The sequence below is a fragment of the Urocampus carinirostris genome, chromosome 5, assembly GCF_059441175.1.
Source record: "Urocampus carinirostris isolate Australia breed hairy pipefish chromosome 5, RoL_Ucar_1.0, whole genome shotgun sequence".
NCBI lineage: Eukaryota > Metazoa > Chordata > Actinopteri > Syngnathiformes > Syngnathidae > Urocampus > Urocampus carinirostris.
The window spans coordinates 19,855,593-19,871,782 of NC_142353.1; the positions used below are offsets into that span (position 1 = coordinate 19,855,593).

The following is a 16,190-nucleotide window of genomic DNA, read 5'->3' on the forward strand; positions in this document are numbered from 1 at the left end:
TTAAAAGTTGGCAATGCATTTCATGTGCTGAAGAGTCTGATTAGCAGTTTCTATGTCCATGCTATGTATATGACTTGATACAAGGTTACGGTGTCCCTTTTGTGTTCTGAATATTTGTATGATGTTTTTGTTACTGTTGTCTTTAATAAACTTTTTTTAAGAAAATAAAATGTTGATGTATGTTGCTGTGGACACCCAAAAATATTTTACAAATCAGGGGGACATGAATTTATCAACTATGTGATTTAGGCGTGTTGCTATTTTTAATGACAAAGGAAATATAAAAGCTTTCCATTGGTATTTTAATCCAATATCCAGAGAAGTTGTCACTGACACATTTACATACCGGTCAACCTTAGCCAATAGCGCCCCTTATTAATGATTGCAGTTTCCCTTATTAAGCTATAATAAACCTTACAAACACAACTCAGAACCTGTTAACTCACGGCAAAAATGACTATGAGGAATAAAAAGATAAACCTAACACTTGTTAACACAAATTATTGATTGAACACAATTCAGAATCATTTTTAGTTCTTTCCCCCTCTTGCAGTAATTTTAGTGTTGCTTTTTAGACGTAGTTGTGCAGTACAGTGCAAAGATTACTTTATCGTATTCTACCAGTGACCAAGACAATCCGCATTAGAGCCAAACGTGAACAAAAAGATTAACAAAAAAAAAACAGTTGGACTTCTCTTAAATGTTTTTTTTCCCATAATACAGCGTACCCAATTTGAAGTGATCAAAAAATACGGGGAATATGTACAAGTTGACAGGTATGCTTATATTTTAGCTCTCAAATGAACTCGCAGTCAGTCAGGGTCAGAATCTCAATACGGAAATGCGATAGGATAACAAGTCTCTGAGTACTGGTTTGAAACTCTGGCTGCAATAAGATCCTACCAAGCTAAGTTTGTCAAGGTTGACATTCAAATTGATCAATCTACTATTTAACATGATTAGTAATCCTTATTAACAATAACAATTAATTCTGGACTACCCCGCAGTGGGTGAGTAGCGTCCACACCTGAAGCCTGATAAGTGAGCATCGCACTTGATGCTATATGAAAAGTAAAGGACTCCTTTTCTCAGTTGACAGCTCAGAGAATGTGTTCCTTGCTCTGGAAAACTGAGACAAACGCCCACATGGTCGTTGTAAAGAACGTCTCTGTCCCAGACTTCAAATCTTAGCTCCTGACCAACCTCCACCGAGCTGAAGAAAAAGGTGGCATTCCACACCGGGTTGTTGTTGTCCATCACCGTTTCCGTCTCTTCGTACATGCCGTTGTAGAAGATCTTCACGTAGGCGTCTGTTTTGGTGAAGGTGTCTGCTTTGAGACCGACGGCTCTGTGGATCTCCAATTTAAGAGATCCACGGCCAGCCCGCAGAGGACAGCAGTTATGATCCAGGTTGGGAGTTTGGGAGCAGTTTTTGAGACCAAGTTGGTCTTCTTGGAGCTTGTTTTCTTGAATGTACTCTGAGATAATGACTCGCAAATTTGCACTGATCTGAGGATCCTCTACCAAATGGTGCAGAGGGAAAATAGCATAGGAAACAACATCTGGGTTGTCATGGAGGCTGTTCATCCAGCTTAAGTAGGCTTCAGATGGGTCTTCCGAGTAGAGAATGTCCGGAAAGTATTTTTCCCCGCCGGTGACCTCGATCTTATGAGTCATGAAGCCTTGATAGAAGCCCATGCTCATGTTGCCCTTCATGAGGCCGTCACATTTGTTGGAGTAGGACGCATTGGCCGGTAGGAATCCCAAGGCCATGCGGAGTTCTAAGTTCAGGCAGTTTTTGATTTCTGCTTCTGTGAAGCCCTTGAGCGTGGCCAGGCACGTCCGGAAGGCTGTGATTCGTCGCACTTTTCCACCGAGTTGAACCTCAGGAATGGAATGAAACCACATTGAGTTGCTACATGATAGCTATGGCTAACACACGGCCTGTACGCATTTAGGTGCCTCTGACCTGGTGTATGTAATGTGTTCCGTAGGTGTCGATCAGCCGTTTGTACAGGGCCCGGCTCTGGCTTGTCGTTAGGCTCTGCGGGAGTCTGTTTAGATGCTTTGTGAACTCTGAGCTCAGCTGAGGGTGGTCTGCCAGTCTGTAACTGAAACGATATAAAGGGTGGGAAGTGTACACTACTTTGATTGTGTAGTCTGCTTAATGGTAATTCTGTTCAACCTTGTTTGCTTGCCCTTAATTCTTGTAGTTGCTAAAAAAAAATACATTACACCCATCTCTTTCCTATCGTTTTAGTCTTCTTTGGGCCTCCAATCCTAGGTCACTTTGGTACACACTTCGAAATATGAGGGGGAGTAAGTGTACCTAGACCAGTGTTATTCAAGTATTGTGGTGGAGGACCTAAAGGGGCAGTGTGTACTATTCAGTGTCCCCTAAAGGTAAAAAATGACATTCATTAAAAAAATATTGGTTTCAAAATTACCTTTTCCAGACTAAGAATTAAACAGCGCATCGTCAAAAAAAATACTCGTGAAATATTTTGTGAACCTGGACCATCGGGCACATGTTATTATTACTAGCGTTGCATAAAAAAGTCAATTAAAAACATATTTCATAGAACTTAAACAATATTTGACCATCAAATACAATCATTCATCAATGGTTACCCTATGTATATTAGTGTTTCATTATAATCAACCATTCCGATTTGAGTTACCATATTTATAGGAAATATGGGGCACACTTTTGAATTCCTGACATATTTTGGGGTTTCTTATAGTCAGGAAAATACAGTAGCAAGAATACATGAAATATCAAAGATGTCCCTTCTTTTTAATTTCACATAGGTCGAGAAATTTCCATTTATTTTACATGACATATGCCTGACCTAACAGTCAGATTCCCTGGTCTGCACGACTTCTTAGTCAGCTGCTAAGAATGGCCGAGGCAATCGCCATGGACCAAGGGCCCCAAATGGGCACCGTTGTTGGTGAGAACCCCTGGAAGGGCCCGGCACGTGTCCAAACATTCTTGCGACCATCCGCCTGGCAACATTAAAAGAATAGGCTGCATCGTATTGTAAGCTGGAGTGTTTAAAATGTAGAAAAAAAGTAGCAGTTTGTAGTCCAGAATTTACGGTATTACCTTTGTCATTGTAAGAACTGTTGGAGCTTACAGGGCTGTGGCCTATTATTTACCTGTAGTAGGTGCAACTGATTTCATGTATGGCGAAAGTGGCCTTGTCCACGCTGTGTTGCGACCGGGCGAACTTGGCCAGGTCCGAGCGACTCCCTCCCAGCACCACCCTGGCGTATTTGTCCAAGCTCAAACCCACACTCCAGTTATTGTTCACCAGCGAGTTTGAGCTGCGGAGTAGAGAGTCTACAGAGTGGTGGAGGGCACTGGAAAGCTGCTTGCTGCAACGGCTGAAGGGGCGCCAGTCGAGCACAGCGGCTGGCAGCCTCTGAATCTGACGATCGGGGTGGAAAAAATAGAAGGAATGAACCAATATCAATTTGATAGATGCAGGGCAGCGACGATAGGTGGACCTTGTTGACGAAAATCGATAACAGTAGTAGTTGGCATTGATAATGTCGACTATCGTCGCCAGACACGACTGAGGCAGCTTTACAATATATATCATACATATACATATAATCTTTGCTGAGAGTCACGCTATTGCAATAGCGTCTCTGTTTGGAGTGGTAACAAATATACAGAAATGCCGGTGTCAACATCAACTGCGCTTTCCAAAACTTTACAGTTTTGAGTATTTTAGCCTGGATACAGCCAACAAAAAGACTGTTTGCAAAGAAGATCTTGCGCATAATGGCAGCAGTCTGGTGACACATGAACATTTTGAGAGGACGTTGGACTTTTGAACGAAACAGAGTCTGACACGCCTTGGTAAGATTCAAGTGATGTTCGAGCCAATCAGGTTTTGATGACATGATTTGTACGCTTTATCAGGTATTTTTGCTATATTATAGAGAGCGTGTTATGCCAGGCTGTATTTGAAATGAAAGTCCAAAGAACAATCGTCTTTTGTCAAAATTGTTTCATTTCAAACTTGAAAATCATTAAGAACTTTTGGTACATGCTTTGCAGTCAACCATTGATTGTACTTCACAATCTGGACATCTTATTTGTTGTATTCACTGTTCTGATGCTGCTAATGACCCTTTTCTTTGTTTACAGGGATCACATTTTTTTATTTTACCTCATTATTTATTTGCCCGTCCCTAAATATACCAAGATGTATATTTATGGTTTTATATCTCAAATGACCAAGAACTGTTACTAATTGGTTGTAGATGTATATTTAATTTTTGTGCTAATCTCCAGCATGTTCAATGAAATATGTAACCTTGTTTATTATCATTTGCCAAATAATTAAATGAACTTCATGCTAATATTAAGAAAATAATAATTTCTGTTTGTTCGACTAATTGTTTCAATAGTCTGTAAGTAGTTGACTATTATAATAGTCAGCAGTACTCACCTGTCCTTTTTGGAAGCGGTTTGGGCACAATATACATGTCTGGTTGTCCGTCATATGACCCTTGACATTAATCACATACGCCCCCGTCCGACGCATCCGAACGACATCGAAACCCTCTCCGGCCAGGTTATATCCGGGTACGAAGGGCGCTTTCTCGCACTGCTCCAACGAGCCGAGCCTGCAAGCCCGGACCCTGCTGACCTCCAGGATGACGGGCAATGCCAAAAGCAATGAGACAAAGCTTCTACTTTGGAATCCTGGCATGGTTACCTGGTTGTTAAGTATATTAATAATCAGTGAAGTCTCTCTGTATGCAAAAAACAAACCAGATACAAGCAAGGGCGTAGTTTTGGCATGGACGTAGAGGACGTGTCACCACCAATAAGGAGTAATTATTGTTGTTTTCCCCGTCAATGCCGAGACTAAACCAACACCCTTGGATACAATGAATGGTAGATTGAAGATGTTTTTTTAATCCTATCGCAGATTTAAGGAAAACATTCAGAATATTTTAAAAGCACTTACCGTTTCTTAGGTCTGTAAGGTTTCTTCCTCCGGTCTAAAAAGTGCAGGAAGTCTGAGTCTTCAGCCTCGAAAAAGACTGTCTAAAAGGGGTTACTCTTGGACATTAAGCTGCAGACAGCTTCTGTTTTGCAACTCTGCTTTGTCCGTGATTCACTGCTTGAAAAACAACGAGGACAGAATTCACGGCTCAGGGCTTTTCATTTCTGTTTTTGCTCTCTCGCTCTCTCACCGCTTAAGGCTGTTCCAATTTCCTCAGCATGAGCAGGTTTGTTTTTCATGTTCAAGATCGCCTTCTATTCCCTCACAGCTGGATGGGGGAAGGGGGTTCCTTTATTCTCCCAGGGGCAAGATGCACAACTACACATTTACTGGAAAAGGTTTTGTGTGTGCAAGCGGGATTGTCTTGTGTTTTTTGTACGTAAGCTTTTGTCCATACAGCCTGTCTGTGTGCTGATAACCGTGAGATCACTTCTTCCAGTGTTAATTTATGGACAGTGTTGGGCGGGTAACTGATAAACAGTAACTAGTTTCTTACTAGTTACTTCAATTAAAAGTAGCCCCGAAACAAGGGCATTACAGTACTCTTTACCAAGAAAATTAATTGTGTCCCGGGAGCTTGTTTTTTTCTGTAACGTGTTCGTCTCAGTACTGTTTATGAACGCATGACTGCAAATTTAAGGCGTCTTCCTGCATAAAAATGTAGCTTGTGGTGTTTGGAGTTATATTGATTCTGCAAGCAAGAAAATAGAACGACCTATTTCTTTTGTATACATTCTTGCACTGCTGGAATGTCTGTTTGGATGTGAAAACTGATTCAAGTGTGAACTTTTTGAATGGTAAAAAGAACCCAAAGAAATCACGTTGTACAGGTTAACATTCGATGCACTTTATTAATAAATTTGGAGACTATGGACACACTTGTTTGTTTCTTTTGTGTGTTTTTTAATCTGGGAAAAGCAAAAAAGAAACATCAAATACTGAAACAAAGCCAAATATTAGCACTCAATCAGCTCAACAGTACAATACATCCATCCATCCATTCATCCATTATCTGCACCGCTTATCCTCAGTAGGGCCGCGGGGGTGCTGGAGCCCATCCCAGCTATCCTCGGGCAGTGGGCAGACGACAACCTGAACAGATGGCCAGCTCGTCCCAGAGAACACAGAGACGGACAACTCACTTGCTCATTCATACCAAGGGCCAATTAACCTGACCTGCATGTTTTTGGAATGTGGGAGGAAACCCGAGTGCCCGGAGGAAACCCATCCAAGCACGGGGTGAACATGCAAACTTCACACAGGAAGGTTCGATCTCATGACCTCAGAACTGTGCCGCACATGCGCTAACCACTGCGCTGCCGTGCTGCCTCAGTACAATACAATAATACAATATAATAATCTCAAACTCAAGTAGGCTGACGCAGAAACCTTTACCCCCATTACCATTGACACTGTAGTCAAGACAAATTCAAATTCAAAACAAGATAATCACCTGTCGAGGTTAAAACTTGAGATTGTATTCAGGAAAAGAAAGAAACACACTCTGAGTCGGAGATTGAATTGGGTAGCCCCTTCATCGGAGGCGCATCCCACCTGAGCTGTCCCTTAGATCTGCTTTCCAGATCAGCTCAGAGTGGAATCGCACACATCCGATAACTACTGGCCCATTTATTCAAAATACAGCTGTAAAACAACACATCTGATCCATCAATCAATAATAAATCAATCCATAATCTACACTTAAAGGGACAATGTGTATAATTAAGTAACTCCTAATGGTTAAAAAATGCCATTTCTTTAAAAAAAAAAAAAAAGATTATTGGTTTAAATAATTAGCAAAATTTAATGAACTATTATATAAATGTGCACTTAAATTAATACTTGTAAGGAGGAGAAAATGTATTTATTTTACATAACATGAGCCTCGAGTAGAGGAAGATGACATCTTGGAGCTACAAGTACCTAAAAAAAAACTGGCAAAACTCTGGACAAAAATGTTCTTTATGGTCACTTTGAGTCTCCGTAATTTTCATTCTTACTTGTGATTTTTAGCTCTCATTTTCGTTTGCACCACAGAGTACAACACCATCTTGTGGTCAAATAACACACACTGTCCCTTTAACTTTCTTATTAAGGCGGGGCCTCAGACTATCATCTGAGGGCAGCAAGTGGACCCCAGGCCGCAAATTTGAGCCTTAGATGGTGAGCTTCTATAGAAGAAATACTGTAGATCATTACTTGCTCTATATATTAATAATAGAGATTTAAGTTTAACTATATCAAGTTTTGTTTGTTTGATTTACAAATACATATAATTATTTATTTCTTAATAAGCATTTCTACATTGCTTGTCAAGTCAAGTCACATTTATTTGTACAGCCCTTAATCACAGAATGTCTCAAATGACTGCACAGGCCACAATTACATCATCCCCTAAACTGGTGCTACATCCCCTGCTTCTGTCTGTAGTTCCCCAAATCTCTATACAATATCTTGAATTAGGTAAAATCGATTATCTATTTATCATTGCAGTGTTCTTTGCAAATTTGGATTGTGTACTATTTATATGAGGTAACCAACTAATATGGCTAAGAATTAGTCAGATAAACTATTTAATTTTAAACATTACCTTTTTATTTAGCTTTCGATGTTTTTTGGGATTTTCGAAATACTTTTATTTATGATATGTCGAATCATAGTTTGTTTTTATCAAAGCACTTCTTGACTTTGTTTAGTGCAACTCTCATTTCTACCAGCAGTTTTAGTAAGTTTGGACCAGAACTTATTATTGTGCTGTCGTCTGCAAATAAAATCTATTTTAATCCCAATGATACACTACACAAATCATTTATACACAGTTAAAACAATAATGGTCCTAACATAGACCCCTGAGGAACTCCACAGCCAATGCTCATCACTTTGGATTTGCTGTCGTCAGTCTGTATGTATTGAAATCTAAATATATGAGTGATTGGGTTACATGTATGGGCAAATTAGTCTCACTATTCAAGGAATCACCGAAAATAAGAATGTGGTCATGTTAAAGTAACCATCAGTAGCATTTAAAGCTTATGGCTGACCATTGATCAAATAGTTTATTATTTTTTTTTACAATATTGAACATTAAAAAGGGAAAATATCAGGCCATAATTGACACTTCTAGACTGTTCACGCTTTATCTTGCAACATGGCTCTCTCCCCTTCATCACCTGTGTCTTCTTGATGTATTTCTGTGTAACCACTCTTTAAAGTCACAGTGATCCCATTTTGCCTTCTTTTTACCAAAATCATGACTCCCGCAATTACCAAAGCAATCATGCCCATTACACCAAAGACTACACCTGCCTTTTCTCCACCAGACATTCGACTCTTGTCTGGGTTGAAGTTCCTGAACATTTTCTGAACATCCTCCGGTTCTGCCAATTTCCACACTTTTGTGTTTCCGACTCTGACCCAACTTTTTTCCCCCTCTGTCATCACCATAACTGTGTTGGTGGCTTTTGTGGCTAGGATTGGTGCTCGAGTGAAAGGCGGGAGTCTTACAGGAAGCAGTTGTCCGCCTGTGAATAATCCCGACTGGACACAGTAAAGAATCTCACAGCCATCGCTAACGGCAGCAAGATGCTGACTGAATTTAGGTGGACAGCGACGTTTTTGACCCGCCATTGGGTTGTTTGACTCACAGCTGAAGAATCCTGCGAACGGTACAGCGTATCTGGTGCCGGTCTCATAGTCGTCACTCAGACAGATGACTTGGCTGTCAGAAAGAAACTTTAGACCTAAAAAGTTAGCCGGGCAAGTTTTAGAGTTGGTGATGGGATTCAAGAGGGATGGACTATACATCCCTCCAAAGAGATACCCCGAGTTTTCTGGAACCTTGCTACTGGTTGAGCACCAGTAGGTGTTGATGCGAGCAGTGCGGACGTAAGAATTGTCCTGACACACTTGGCTATGGCAGTGCCTCAGGTAAAAGATCCCACATCGATATGTCTCATCATGACATTCATATTTGGTGTAAGCTTGCTGTCTCACCTCTGATCTTAGTAAGGTTGCTGAGTAAGCCACCTGACAGGAGAAGTCCCCTGTACCAGGATTTTTCTGAGCAAAAGAGTCGCACAGCGGTCCTGCGTTTTGAGACATTGGAATACATTCTTGGTAGACTCCACCAAAGCTGAGGTTTGTATTGGGGCCATCACATGACCCGTCGTCGATATTTGCTTGGAAGTTAAAGTTCTGGGAGTTCACATCAACGCAACCGGGGCGAGTATTGACCTTGTAGTAGCGCTCGATGGCCTTTCTGACTGAGATGGCAACTTTGTCGACGGTAGGTTTTGGCAGATCAGGGATGGTGTTGGCGTTTATGAAATAGTGAAGGGCTATTCCTTGCCGATCAACAGCAACCAGGTTGTTTCTGGTACTTTCCTGCCATTTTTGCAGAGTGATGCCTGGGTAAAAAGGTATGCTGCCATGGCTTTGAATGAGCGAATATTGAATGTTTGACTGGTATGCCTGGAGTGCTGAGCTCTGTTGAGCATTTTGGCCTCCAATGTCGATTTTGATTTTGTCAAAAAAGTTAAGGCCAGCTGAGGCTTTGATGTGAGAACTGTCCGAGGTGTTGTCCAACACGTACGAGGAATGCAAGTAGTCCTCCCCCACTAAGGTGGCTCCAGCATCGACACTGGTAATCACATGCGTACCATAATCCACCACCATTTTCTCTGATAGATAGTTTGCGTTGCTTGTTTGTTTGTTCTCAATGGCATCAGCAATCTCTTTGGCTTGTTGAGCAAAACGTGAATCTAGATTGAAGTCCGGGTAAACCTTAACTGTATAGAGGAGGTTACGAACCTGAGGATGAAAAGAAAAGAAAGGGTTGAATGTTGAAGTTTTCAAAATGAACCCATGTTAATAAAAAAAATCTACTACTTGCAACATAACTCATTGGTATATATTTTTACAGTAAGTTCAAATTTGATAGCATCACACAATTATAATTTAAGCAAATGCTTTCAAACAACTACACTTAATGAGAAGCTTTTGAGGACCTGCTGAAGGTAACATTCATTGTTGGTTTGGTAATTGGTCGTTTACGGTATTTTTTACTTAAATTGGTTGAATTGTATCTATTACAGCTGCCCTGGAACATTTTCTTTCCTGTTTTGTGGATAATCAGGAAACTATTGTAAATTGGCATTTTCTGCTCCTGTTTGGACAAAAGCAAGTTGAAATGGAATGCTTAATTTTTCATTGCACGGTGGAGGTGATTACCACATGTGCAATCCCTTGTCACGGTTTATTTTTTTCCTAATGATTTTGTTTTTTGTTTTAATTCCCCCTCCTGTAACTTAAGAATCAGGGGATGTTGTTATTATCTATGAACACAAGGTGTAGTTCTACACCATTTTATGATTGAGGGCTATATAACATGTATTTTTCCTCTAATTTATAGTTCCCGATTACTGAACTACACTCAAGGGCAGCCAATACTGGTATCAGTAAACGTTGCAATTACAGATATCTTTAAGATCGTGCATATTGACACTGATACTTGGTATTTGTACTTCCCAATCCCTTAAAATAATTTGAAAAAAAAACAAATACTTCCTTCTGACCTTAGGAACTCATAATGAAGGCCTATGGTAAGTTTTTTATTCGGTTATTGTCCTGGGAAACTGACACTTGACAATTCTTGATTATCCTAATCGCAAGGTTAATATGAGATTTCCCACCTGTACTCTGGTAGTGACTGAAGAGTCTTGGACCTGATGGGTTTTCATCCTCAGGCTCTCAGAGGAAAATTTCCCATTCAGCAAAGAAGAAAATGATGAATCAACATTGATGCCAAGAGACGTTATGCTCCGCTGCTCCCGCCAGGATTTGATAATCTCAGAGTTGGTCTCCACTCCCGTCTCCTTGTGGGGGATGACAAAGACTTCATCTGGTATGAAGTAAAGCCCATCCTCGCTGGTCTGGCAATGCGAATAGCTTAGGTTCATGACCCGGCCCATATCCATGTTCCGGAGGTTATCCCAGCCTCCACCAGGAAGAACTTCAAGGACTGTGATAGAGAGGTTCGTCGAGGCTCGACATTGTCTTAGCCAGTTGGTTGGACGGCTGATGGTAACGTATGAACAAATACTGAGCAGAGCAAAAATCAGGAAAATGGCCGGTGCCTTCATCTTGAATGTGTCTAAAATGCAGGGAGGCTTCTGAAATATATGTTCAAAAGTTACTCCCTCTCTTATCACATGACCTTGGTGAGGGAACTGCCTGTGCTAAAGTTTTACTTTCAGGTTCCGTTCCACCAAACCACTGTGTCCGGCTGAGGAAGCAGATAGGCCTAAGTCTATTAAAAGTATAAAATCTCAACCAAACTTATCGTGTTGGATGCAAAACAGATCTAATAGTATGAGGTTAGCAAAAGTGCCTGCTCTATCAGTGCTGAAAGGAATGTTTTAGTACCTTGACAATATTTAAGGCCATGTAAGAGTTTTACTTCTCACATTTTGACTTCCACTTATCAAAGATAACTAAAGTGAAGTGAAAGTCAAGTTTGAAAAAGGAGGAAGAACTACATGTTTGTTATGTAACACATGAAATTTGGTGACTATAAGTTCCACAATGAGTCACTTCACAGACTCGCCAAGTCAAGTCACATTTATTTGTATAGCCCTTAATCACCAAAAGTCTCAAAGGACCAGACTTGAATGTGCAAACCCATGTTATCTATGACCCAATCCTACCCTCCTTGGTCAAATGAAGTTGTTACACATGACTTTCCTTTTTCCTGTTGTTTTTCTGGAGCATGTATATCCATTTTAGCAATTTCCCCAAGGTGTCCCTCAAGGTTTATTTTCTGGACCATTAAGTCAAATAATGTTTCGTATAGCCTGTTGCCAACATTAAGCTGCTCATCTCCATATTTGATTGAAATCTCTTCTACCATTATTTAGTCCAGTAAAAGACAAGGTTTCGCACTTCCTTTAAAAGTTAAGCTGACAAACGTGAAATGTTATCCTTTGGACTAAAAGCACCCACATATGCACCTGGATCTAACATTCAAAACTGTAGTTTTGATTCTTTGAACAGAACATGAAACATATAATTGTCATTTATCATTGAAAAAAAAACAGCTATTTCCCTTCCTTTCCTACTTTTAACCTCAAGTTCCTTTCTTCTGACGTAGGTGAAAACATTAAGTTGAATAAATGCAGATTCTCATTAGAATTTTTGATCATGTAGTCATGTCTAATATTAAAAACCTTTTCTCAGAGAAAATACATTTTAGTTCCTAAAAAAGACCTTTTATGGGCCGATCAAATGTCAAATAATGGCCAACGGTTAAAGTTTCTTGTTCAACACGTTTGAAACAAGGTCCATGGAAGGAAAATATATCATCATGTACAATGTGTCCTTTGCAATATTGCCTTTTTTATAACTTTTTATTTCTCACACACACTTTGATAGAGGGTTGGGTTATCCATCATACAGCAACACAAACAAAAAATATAGATACAATGGACAAACCCATAAATAACAAAAGAAAACACAACAAATAATGTTAATACAAAAAATAAAAATAAAAGGTAAGGTGTTTAGACATCAAGTAAAAATTGTGTGATAAGCTTCCATCTTTTCTCGAATTGATCTAGTTTCGGTTGAAGTCTTGCAGTGATTTTTTTTCCATAATGTACATTTACTTTAATTCTTCACTCCATTGTTTTATGTCAGGAGGTTGTTGTTTCAGCCAGGAAAATTTCTCAATGTTCACGCCAGTTGAGTGGTTAGCGCGTCAGCTGCACTGTTCTGAGGTCATGGGTTGAAATCCAGCTCCCAGCCTTCTGTGTGGGGTTCTTATGTTATCCCCGTGCTTTTTTTGGGTTTCCTCCCACATTCCAATAACATGTATGTTAGGTTAATTGGCAGGTCCAAATTGTCCCTAGGTGTGTTTGAAAAAATGAGTTGTCTTGTCTCTGTGTGTCCTGTGACTGTCTGGCACCCAGTTCATGGTGTCCCATCCACATTGCCCAAATATAGCTAGGATGGGCTCCAACACCCCAGCGACCCTGATGACGAGAAGGTGTGCAGATAATAGATGGGTGTTTATGTTTACTTCTGAAGACTCTGTTTTGATTTCAACATTTCCTTCCTTCCTGACTTCCAACGTATTTTTACCAGTTTCAACCATGAGGTTTAAACACATGTGAAAAATGTACGTAATCAGCTTTTAAGGGCGTGACAATTCTTCATTCAAAACACAGTCTGTGTGAAGTCAAACACATTTTTGCGCTCCTTCCAATATCTTCGAACGACCATAAAAAGGTACCAGTACATCTGTTGGGACCCTTCAATATGAATCTGAAAAGAGCTCAAAAGCGCGAGGCCATTTTCTAGTAAAAGGTTGACTGAGTTTATTCAACCCTATTTTCAATAATTAACCCCTTAACGTTCCTAGGGCCCGCCGTAGAGCCTTCAATTGGTAAACAAAGTAGTGTCGTCACGATGTCACCAGAGACTAATACGTCATGCCACATATCATTGGAAAGCTTCAACTTTTTGGATTCAAGATATGAAAACACATTAAACGATCAGATACTCAAAAACTATAAAACCGGATAGCTCAACCAAAAGCGCTAGAAACCTGTACTCATGACACGATTCCCTGAAAATTTGGTCTGGTTGTTTTCAAGAAAGTCAAGAGAATCCAACTGAGTAAAATATTTTCTCCAAAACACAAAATAACGCTGGCAGCTAAAAAAAAAAATACAAATCCGCCTAAAAGCATTCCTGATTCATTTGACGATCATTGTTGTAACCTGTCTGCTGCACCATTTGAAAATAAACTGACTCGTTAGATGACTTCCGGTATAGCTGTTATTTTCTGACCTTTTGATTGACACCACTCTTGGCCAACAGCAAGCGTTTTTTTCATGGTCCTTAGCCTGTGACAACCTATGAGGCCCTATTTTCAAAATAAAATAACCATTCGGCTTCAAAAATCTGTGGGTAATAGTGACAAATTCAAATGTGGATTGACACATTGGTTATTAGCAAATAATAATACCAACATGATTACACGCAAGTTTACGATCTATTGAGTTCAGAGCCGAACGTATATATGCGCATATGCAACCCGTTTTCCATCTGGGATACTTGTTATACCATCTGAAGACATTCGATTTGAAAAATTCAGGTGAGAATAAAAAACCTACTATTTATGTGTGTTCCAACTTAGATTACTCAATGTTAGTAGCACTTGCGGTAATTATGTGTTAGATTTCAAAAGAGCAAAGCCTTCCATAATTTTCCAAACTGTTCATGAATATTTTTTTTACTTTGGGTAAGTCTTGGATTCGGGTTTTGAGCAATTTTTACAGGAACAGTAAAAGGTTAATTTGATAGTAACATAGTAGAAACTTAGTAAAAACATGATATATTATTTTTAAAAAGCTTATCAATTTGGTAGCCCTTTATGCTAATTATCAACAAACGTAACTGCGCTTCAAACAGGTTGGAGAGCCTTGCTTTAAACAGTGTCAATGTAGTTCTGGTGCTTATATTTAAAAAGTGAGCAACAGGAGAGTTGAAATTCATTTAATCTTTGTTCACAACATGGACAGTAATAAAACAAATATCTGAAAACAGAGGGATTATACATTCCTATTACTGAAAGAAGAATAGCATACCAGTAGAGGTTCATAAATAAATATACAGTCCATGTGGATGTGAAGATGCCTGCACGGACACCGTGGATCAGTCATACAACCTTCTGCTCATCCGACCCCGACTCTTCCTCCTGCGGCTCTTATTAGCAGCCTTGGACCTCTTGCGCCGGACCCTCTTATTCCTTTTCGGGGTCTTCCTCCTCGGCGCCCTTCTCCTGGGTGCCCTTCTCCTCTTCCTCCTGGTGGCCTTTTTCTTCCTGGCAGGGCCAGAGGTCCTTTTGCGCCTTCTCTTGGAGCGCCCCCTCCTGGCTTTCCTCCCCCTCCTACCCGGGGTCTTCTTTTTGGCTCTCCCTCGGCCTCTCCTTCCTCTCTTCTTCTTCTTCTTACGCGTCGTCCTCTGACCTCCAGCGGCTCTCCTTGTGCGCGCCGGTGGTCTCGGGTTGAGCTTGAAGGAGCCGCGCGTGCGCACTACCACCTTTTTGCTCACCAGCCGGCGCAGAGCCAGGCGGATGCGAGCCCTGTTGCGAGTCACATCGTAGCCATTTACCCTCAGCATCTTCTTGAGGGCCACGAGGGACAACCCGCGGGACCCCCCGTAGGTGGACATAGCGTTTAGGATGAGGATAGAAATCGTAGGGCCTTTTGTATTGGAGGGTCTCCCCGGAGAAAGGGGCGCAAGTGACACCGACATTGTGGGGCGCTCCTTCGTTCGGATGCAAGGTGTCAGGAGAGCAAGGTCTCGATTAAAACTGTTGGGTTCGTTTTCGTTCATTTGTTTAAAGTCTGGATTAGAAGTGTGTCCTCTGCAGCCTATCTCCCCGCAAAAACGTCCTGGTCGGTGGTTGAGTGTATTTGCATGAAATATTTTCTCTGTACGTGAGAGTTTAAAGAAAGATTTGAAGCTTTAGTACGAAGTCTGATGCGCAATTACGTACCTGGTGCCCGTGATGTATGAATTAAGAAGTCGTAATGTGAAATAACTGTCATCACCGTTACGACATCGTTACATAGCTCAGCAATCTGCTGTCATTAGAGAATGAGTAATTCAATGGTGATGCTTGATTGGCAACGTGGTCAATAATCGTATTTTCTACTTTTTTACTAAAACGTGTTTATTACAAACTTTCCTTGTATTGATGAGTCAAAACAACACATGAATGCAAACTATAATGGAGACGTCATCTCTAGTTGTTATTTTTAAATGTGTTTATTTCACTCGATAACAAAAACGAATGGAAAGGGGGACGGAAACGTTATTTCTATTTGCATTCTATATCGAGCAATATGTTGAGATTGTCATGATTGTTTTCTGTTTTTAGTGTCAATAAATTTGTTCAAACCAAAAAAATCATATAATGAAATCGTGAATGTGTTTATTTGCTGTTAAAAGTGTCGATAAAAACTGTTCAAACCTCACATTGTTAGAAAATTATATAATGGAATTGTGAATATGTTTAATTGCTGTTAAAAGTGTGAATAAAAATTGTTCAAACTTATATTGTTAGAATACGATATAATGAAATTGTGAATGTGT

The 16,190-nt window shown here is 40.3% G+C and overlaps 3 protein-coding genes across 3 annotated transcripts; all 3 read right to left on the bottom strand.

The window, feature by feature from the left end:
• Nucleotides 1-241: 241 nt before the first annotated feature.
• prf1.5 (perforin 1.5) lies at nucleotides 242-5,461 on the bottom strand. Its single transcript, XM_088336096.1, has 5 exons — nucleotides 4,992-5,461; nucleotides 4,467-4,736; nucleotides 3,163-3,434; nucleotides 1,970-2,111; nucleotides 242-1,884 (listed from the first exon to the last, which is right to left on the bottom strand). Exons 2-5 carry the CDS (start codon nucleotides 4,728-4,730, stop codon nucleotides 997-999), a joined length of 1,566 nt encoding a protein of 521 aa, XP_088192222.1. The 5' UTR covers nucleotides 4,731-4,736; nucleotides 4,992-5,461; the 3' UTR covers nucleotides 242-996.
• A 400-nt stretch (nucleotides 5,462-5,861) lies between these two features.
• On the bottom strand, nucleotides 5,862-11,211 carry mpeg1.1 (macrophage expressed 1, tandem duplicate 1). The gene is made up of 2 exons (XM_088336095.1): nucleotides 10,721-11,211; nucleotides 5,862-9,839 (listed from the first exon to the last, which is right to left on the bottom strand). Exons 1-2 carry the CDS (start codon nucleotides 11,168-11,170, stop codon nucleotides 8,160-8,162), a joined length of 2,130 nt encoding a protein of 709 aa, XP_088192221.1. The 5' UTR covers nucleotides 11,171-11,211; the 3' UTR covers nucleotides 5,862-8,159.
• Nucleotides 11,212-14,569: 3,358 nt separating this feature from the next.
• LOC148365692 (uncharacterized) lies at nucleotides 14,570-15,528 on the bottom strand. The gene has a single exon (XM_088336097.1). It carries the CDS (start codon nucleotides 15,426-15,428, stop codon nucleotides 14,745-14,747), a length of 684 nt encoding a protein of 227 aa, XP_088192223.1. The 5' UTR covers nucleotides 15,429-15,528; the 3' UTR covers nucleotides 14,570-14,744.
• Between the last annotated feature and the right edge of the window lie 662 nt (nucleotides 15,529-16,190).